This window comes from Indicator indicator, chromosome 8 (genome assembly GCF_027791375.1).
Source record: "Indicator indicator isolate 239-I01 chromosome 8, UM_Iind_1.1, whole genome shotgun sequence".
NCBI lineage: Eukaryota > Metazoa > Chordata > Aves > Piciformes > Indicatoridae > Indicator > Indicator indicator.
In genome coordinates this window covers 25173225-25180798 of record NC_072017.1, presented here as the reverse complement: position 1 = coordinate 25180798, position 7574 = coordinate 25173225, and the positions used below count along the sequence as shown (strand labels likewise).

General features: G+C 48.4%; 1 protein-coding gene across 2 annotated transcripts; it reads left to right on the top strand.

The window, feature by feature from the left end:
- Positions 1-1322: 1322 nt before the first annotated feature.
- Positions 1323-6515, top strand: ARL9 (ADP ribosylation factor like GTPase 9). Of its 2 annotated transcripts, XM_054383160.1 has the most exons (4): positions 1323-1481; positions 1951-2119; positions 4894-5069; positions 6183-6515. In XM_054383160.1, the coding sequence occupies exons 1-4, from the start codon at positions 1323-1325 to the stop codon at positions 6360-6362; spliced, it is 684 nt and encodes a 227-aa protein (XP_054239135.1). In that variant the 3' UTR covers positions 6363-6515. The 2 variants fall into 2 exon arrangements, with proteins under 2 accessions (XP_054239135.1, XP_054239136.1); XM_054383161.1 differs by lacking the exons at positions 1323-1481; positions 4894-5069 and having other exon boundaries at positions 2072-2119.
- Positions 6516-7574: the final 1059 nt, after the last annotated feature.

Here is a 7574-nt window from a genome sequence, read left to right as displayed (position 1 = left end):
CCAAATGCAACTGTTAATAAACTTGTCCATGTTGACAAACATTTGGATGTTTGTCCAAAGCTGTGGAACAATCAAGAACTTGAAGTGTAGATTAATGCTTCTCCTGCACATGTTAGTTAAGGCCTTTAACAGATTTATCTGACATGTGTCTGTGTGTAATGCAAGCACTTGTTTCTGTCTCATCCCAGTCAGTCGCTGACCACCACACAGCACTGGTACAAAGGGTCTTGGAAAACAACATATGGGCTAGATTATACAGGAGGAGATTATCTGAAGGGGGTTGAATGATGTTGTTTGGAGAAAAGTAGCTAAGTGTGTGGCAGCTGCTTCTGTGTCCCCTTTTCTGCAAGCCAGCTGCTTAGCAAAACAAGTGATAACACCAAGTGCCTGGTTGTGGTGTTGGGCTGCATTGAAGATAACTTGAATACTTCTCAGATGGGAAAATGTGTCTGTTTTCCTAGCAACCCACCAGGTAGCCCTCAAGCATCTCAAACTTCTGGTTTGATCTGAGTGTTGGAAAACCATTTTTCCATACATGGACTTTCAAGGGGTAGAAATAGCACCTCATGGAGGGTTGTCAGATGTCAGCCTCAAAAAGCAAAGGCTTTGCTTTGCATTGAAGCAAATGCCTGAAAAGGTGGGGGGCAAGGAAAACTTAGCTGTGGCTTAAAAACCCCAAACTCCCCAGTCACCATGGAGTTGAAATCTTAGTGGAATCCAGTTTTTATTGCCTTAGCTGTGCACCAGGAGCATCTGGAAAGGGGGCTGAACCTGTGCTGAGCCCTGAGTGAGAGTAAAGAAGAGTAGAGCATAGAGAAAATAGCTTTATGAGTGGCTGACAGAGTCTTGCTGCCGAATGAGTGCTGCATAGAAAAGATTGTTCTAAGTGACTTGCCTGATGGTGTGCCTCTGTGTAGCCATCAGATGGTGACTGTAGGAGAGAGAGCACTCTGTCCTGCAGTTTCTGGAGAGTGGTTTAGAAACAGGAGATACTGGAGGAAATGGCAACTGTTCTCCAGGTGCCTTCTCTGGCCGAACCTGGCTGAACTGCTGGCATGGCACTGTTGGAACGCTTACAGGCTGCCTGGGCAGGGCCTGCACTGCTTTTCCCGGAGATGAGGTACCCAGATAGAAGCAAGCTGGGAGCAAATCCCATTGCGAACGGGAGGAGGGCCGCAACTGTGGAACAGCCGACTTCCTCTAACGGCGCCGCGCCACCTGACGCGGGGCGCCCAGCCAGAGGGGAGGGAGCCGGGCGTTCAGGGCTGCAGGGGGAGCTCTGTGCGCGCCCGGCTCTGCCTGTGTCCCATAGCGGCACAGCCATGGGCACTCGCCTGCGGCTCGCTGCGCTCTGGGGAACGGCGCTGGCTGTAGCGGGCGGCGCGGCTGTGGCGGCCTGGGCCTGGGCCCGGGCTCGGGGCCGCCTGCGGAGACGGGCAGCGCCGCTCTCCGCCCGCCCTGCCGCTGTCGCCGCCGATCAGGTACTGGGACCGCGTCGGAGCTGCGAGCGAGGCCGCTGGGTTGGGGAGCGCAAACGGCGTCCCCCTGGGCCTTTCAGCGGGGCCACGTCGAACCCCTCTTGCCTCGGTGCAACCGGGCCCGGCCCCGCCGCGCCCTTCGCGTTTCACGGAGGCCCCAGAAGGCGGCTGTGCTTTAGGCCGGGCCAGGCGGCGGGGCCTAAGACCGCGGCGGGGCGGGGCGGGGCGGACAGGCCGGGACCGCTATCTCCGCTCTTCTCCCGGGCTGCGGGCTGGGGCTGTGCGTGTCCCTGCTCTCCCATCGCCTCACCTGCGCGGCGGCCAGGAGCCCAGCCGGCACCGTCCCCCTCCTGACTGTGAGGCGGCTTTGGCTGTTCCTTCCAGACCCCTTGTTATCCCACCTTTTTCCGTTCAGTCCGGCTTCGCACAAGTCCCAGCTGCCTGGCTAAGTGTGCTTCCCCTCACTTTGCAGGGTAGAGGACACGGCAAGCAGATCCTGGTGCTGGGCCTGGATGGGGCTGGGAAGACCAGCGTTCTCCACTCCCTGGCAACTAACCATGTGAAGCGCAGTGTGGCTCCCACCGAGGGCTTCAATGCCATCTGCATCAACACTGAGGAGTCCCAGCTGGAGTTCCTGGAGAGTGAGTGAGCCTGTGTTACTGTGGAATGTAAAATAAGTTCCTATCCTGTGCTCTGGGGATCAGGTCTGTTTTAAAAGCTTCGTGTTTTCCTTATATCTGCTCCGATAATGTGAAAGTTGTGATTATTTTCTCCTTGGGGATTCTGCTTTCCCACTCTGCTTCTTGAAGGAGATGAGGAGGTCTGTGTTCATTCAGCCCAGTCCGCTAGGGAGTTGTTCCTGGAGAGAGTAGGGTAACAAGGCTGATTGCGTGAAACCAGCCCAAAGCAGAGTTGTTCCCGTTGAGCCCTGTGTTATGGCCCATAGCTGCTGTGTATTGTACATTTTCTTGATGGTATGCCTGGCACATGACAAGAGTGGAAGAGGCACAAAAATAAAATGGTTAAAGAAGAGAGGAGGAAAAGAAAGGCTTTGTACCCTTTCTGTTCAAAAGCCTCGTTGGTGGTGTTTTGTAGTCTTTAATGGTTTTTGAAGGTCTGTAATTTTTTGCTAAGCATTGTGATGTCCTTAGCACTGATTTTTGGGTATTGCCTGTGCCTGCAGAAAGCATCTCCCATGGTGGTTTTGGAGTGTCACAGCTGTTCTAGGTGCAGCTAGCTAATAGGGAAGATAGAGGCTGTGGAGTGAGGTCAGTCCCTGGTACAGAGAGGCTGCTATCCTAGCCTCATCAGTGCCCACCTTCTGTGGAGGCAGAAGCTGCCCTTCCTGCTGTTTCTGCATTGTGCTGTGCCAGTGCTAACTGGCTTAGCTGGCAGCTAACCCATGGATACCTCCATACCTTTGTCAGCAGGCCTGAAGGAGTTGTGCTGTTCCAAGGTAAGTCTTTGAGATGCATGGGTGAGGCTGCCAAGGCAGAGTTTCATTCCCAATCCTACTACCAGAGGAGTCTCTGGTGTGTCTTGGCGAAATCATCTCTATAGAGATTCTTTTAGTATGTGCTCATCTCCTACTAGGTAAGAGACACCTATGTTTCTACCTGGGAGATGCTTTGTGTAGCTGAGCCAAGAGAAACCCACAGTATCTCTGCTCCTGCCTGGGGATGGCCTAGGCCCAGCTCTGTGCACCCCACCACAGAACCTTGTTGTTTCTGAGTCATCCTTCCCTCTCTGGTCCAGGTTGGTAGTGACTGAGATGTGATGGCTGCGATCTCACCCATGGGAAATGAAATGTCTCAGGCCAGTTTCAGCCAGGTAAATCCATGCATGGCTCTCTAATCTGGTTACTTATCCAGTCTGTACCATTGCCTAGTCCAGGGGTTAGCAGCCTGTGCTGTGATCACATGGCACACGATGATCAGCTGACAGCAGGGTTTTTTATTTTGCTGTCTTAAACTGAAAACTGTTCTTTTTGTTTGTACTCTCATATTAGATAAGTGGGTGGTGTCTTGCTTATGCAAGAGATAGGAGCTCCAGGTTTCTGCTGAGTTCCTATTGGTTTATGGAAAAAAAAGTTCTCTGTGAGGTTGCTGACCCTTGGGTTATGCTATGCATGAATGCACTTAACAGAGGGAACAGTGGTTGAGCCCCCAAAATGTCGCAGTATAGAGTCAGAGGCATCTATCCCAAGCACAATGTGTCAGTCAGCCTTTTGGCTCCTTTCCACGGTGGCAGAGTTGAGGTTTTGTCGGGGCTCTTGAAGAAGAGACAAGCAAGCCCTAGCGGAGATATTGCTTCCTTTTCTGCGTTATTTAAAGTACTGAATAGAAACCAAAGTTGCTTTGAAACAGAACAGCCACTAAGGGCAGTAAAAGGTGTCTGACAAGCAAGCCAGTGTTGAAAAGAGCTCCTGTATAAGGCAGGAGACAATTATGGGGAAGCCCAGATGAATTGCCTTGAAAACTTGCTACTTCTGGGAGACTCGCTAATGCTTTTTGAACACCTCGCTGCTCTTGAGTGAGTGGTTCTGTAGTGTACCTAGGAGAAGACTCAGTGAGCTGAAAGCACATCTGAAATACTTAATATACTGCTATCCGTTCCTACTGCTATTAAATTCAACAAACTACCCAACTCTTTTTGTCCCCATATGGGAAGAACAATCTCAAGAAACTTGCTGCATATTGTTTCACCATGGAACTGTTACAGGGCCTGGTTTTGAAAGCAGACTTCTTTCTCTGTATGTAGGAGAGAAGAGCTTAGGTAGAAATGGATCCTTGACAAATACGTCTCCCAAGGACAACCTGAAGCATCTGCTGGGGCTTGATTTTTCTCTCTTCCTAAGCACCTCTGGTTATTGATGGTATCAAAGCTGTAGGAGTTTTGAACTAGATGTTAGTGTCATACAAATCTGATGAAAATTCTCCCTACCTCAGTGCAAAATTTCTTTGGAAATTGTAGACTTTATCTTAAGATGAGATGGGCATGCAGAGATAGGTTATGTGAGGAAACTCTTGCATGGTGTTTATAGACACAGAATCTCTTTCTGCTCTCCTTATTTACTTGAAACTAAGACCCAGCAAGGCAGAAAGCAGCCATAAAAAAACCCTGAACTCAGAATTCTCCCAGAATAAGGCTTAAAATTGAAAGGTTGGTGGGTATTTTTGTTTCAATTGTTCTTTTTTAATTTTTTTTTTCATAGAGCATACATATATGCCTGCATGGGACTTGACTGGGGAAAATAAAGCTATTTCCAGACTCATATACTGTAGCCCAAATACTTTGATTTTTTTGGTAACCCAAATACCTTGGGTTTTCAGACCAGGGCCTGCTTTCTGGCACCTCTGGGAGCAGTGTTGCTTGGTTTACTTGGTGAATCATGTGCTGTTGTCTTCTCTTCCAGTTGGGGGCAGTGAGTCTCTGCGTTCTTACTGGACGATGTATCTGCCCAAAGTGCTGCTGTTAGTCTATGTTGTGGACTCGGCTGATCACGCCCGACTGCCTACGGCAAAACAGCTGCTTCATCAACTGATCCAGAACAACTCCACCTTGCCAGTGGTGGTTCTGGCCAACAAGCAGGTAAGGGTTCCCTGCTGCTAGCTGAGCTTGGGATGACAGCAGCTCTGAAAACAAAGGAGGCTTCATGCCTTTATGGAAGCTACATGTCTGGGAGCTGAGGGTCTTTCTGGAACACCTGTGAAACTCAAAAGAAAAGCTGAGGTTGTATTTTGGATCTTCAAGATGCAGGTTCTGTCCTCAGAGACAGATTAGTCAGAGCTGTGGGTGGACATTATGCTAAAAGCTAATTGCAGAGTTAGAACATTCAAGAGCTCCAAGGGAGACCCCAGTTAGACCTGACGTTAGGTTTCTGTTCTGAATGTCTTTCTAGAAGTATTACTTTATCCAGCAGCTGCAAAGTGAAACACCATTATTTGCCTTCAAATTGTCTGGTTAGTTGCTCCTAAAGTTGCTGCTGAATCATGAGAGAAGAGCAGCTTTCTTTCCTCACAAGGCAGTGCTCTCTCCTAAGATCTTTGTGAAAGTGTCAATGACTGGTGCTGTACTTGGCATAGAACTGTTCCTGTGGTACATTCAGGTGACAGAATAGCCCAGGGTTTGTAAGCCCAGATTTTCTTTTATGAGGGCTATGGGTTCAGTTTGTTCTGTGTTGTTACTTCCTAAATTTCTAGTAACTTAAGTATGTTATTAGTAGTCATTTGTGTTACTCTTGAATGCAAGTGGAGGCTTTGGCTTCCTCAAACACAGGTGCTACTACTGAGTCTCTAGGTCCTGGAGTCAAAAACACTGATGGCTGAGGATGTATGCAGGGAATGACTCTTGTATGTTTGCCCTGTTCTTTTAACTCTGTGTTGGGTGCCTGGAGTCTTAGGTCTGCAAGACTTTTGTCTGCCTGATATCAATGGTCTGATGTTATTATTGGACTCCCTAGAATTAGGAGAAACAGAACTGTATCCTTATTTCTTTGGGAAGAAATTAGATTAAGGATAAACTTTTCTTTTTCCCCTAAAGCATTTTAGGGCATGGCAACTTGATCTCATAGAAGGAACATTAGAATAGTGCATCCAGAGCCTTTGAGACCCCACCCCTCCCTGGACAAAGTTAGCAGCTCAAAGCAGGAATGGTTCTGCAACCTCTTGCAACTAACAAGCTTGTTCTGTTTTTGTGTATCAGGACCTTGAAGGAGCCTATTGCATCACCGATATCCACGATGCTCTGGCACTGTCTGATATTGGGGATGAGAGGAAGATGTTCTTGATTGGTACCCATGTGGCAGAAGATGGCTCTGAGATCTCCTCCAGTATGAAGGATGCCAAGGAGCTGATAGCACAGCTGGTTTTGGAATCACAGTGACAGCACTTTGCCTGCAACATGACACTGCTAGTTAAGGGAGAGGTGCTAGTGTACGGTCAGTTTGCTTTGTGGCAACTGAAACGTATGGGTATTTTTATCTTGTGGGTGTGGAATTCCTCTGAAAATGATATGTAGCTGGTAAGAAAATGTAATTTATAGTGGTTTGAAAGTACATTTGAAAAGTAGTCTATTTTTTAGTGTATTTGTAGGGGAAAGTCTCTTGGACAGCAGAGTTGAAGGGATGTATAGCTTAGATGGGTGGTGATAGCTTCTTGTCAGGTGGAATTCAATCTTGTCAGGATTTTAGTGAACACAGCTGTATCCAGTGAATTTAGCCTGGCTTGATGTCTCAGGATTAAATGGAAATATGTTTATTTCACGAGTTTTACAGAACCCTCTTAGCAGTGTTGTTCTGTTAAAGATGAGACCTCGCTTCTTGATGATGTCAGAAATCTGAAGTGCTGCTTGTGACTGTGACTTTGACAGTGACAATTTTTGTTGTTGCTTTATCAGAGGCAGCTTTCCAGAGAGTGGCAAACTAACCTCTGGAAATTGGGTTAGTTACTGCTGCTTTAGTGGGTAAGAACAAGAAAATGAAAGTGGTAAGACATTATTTTTTTGTCTACAGGGGAAAACCAAAACAGTGCAATTTAAGCTAGCGAATGGAAGCATTTAAGTTGAATTGGCACCAAAGACAGGAGACTCCATCAGGCTCAGTGGCTTATGTGGGTTTATTCAGGTTGTCCTCCAGAAAGCAGTCTTGCATGTGAAAAACCTGTTTTTTTTTTAAAGAGATGTCTGTTAGCACAGCAGCAGGTGAGGAAGATGAGTTGCTGATGAACATCACTCTCCCAGTGTCCTTCTAATTACACTCCAAGAATGTGATCCAGAAGCAGAGATGTGAAGGACCTGCTCTGTGACTGCGGTCGTTGTACGCAGGGTTGACCGTTTTGTCCCTTGGAAGAGACACATAAAGCAGACGCTGTTACCCTGCCCACGGTCCAGGCTTCTTTTACTCGCACGGGTGCGCTGCAGGAGGCCATTTCTGGGCAGCTGCCTGTAAACGTGCATCTTGCCCGGCTGAGCTGCCTTCCTCTTGCAGGGGCCGGCGCCTGGCTCCCTGGGGTCTGGCGAGAAACGGCCTGGCAGGGAACGTTGCTGTGACAACGGGAGCGTGTGCCATAGTGGTGGGCGGGTGAGCAGCACGCGGGT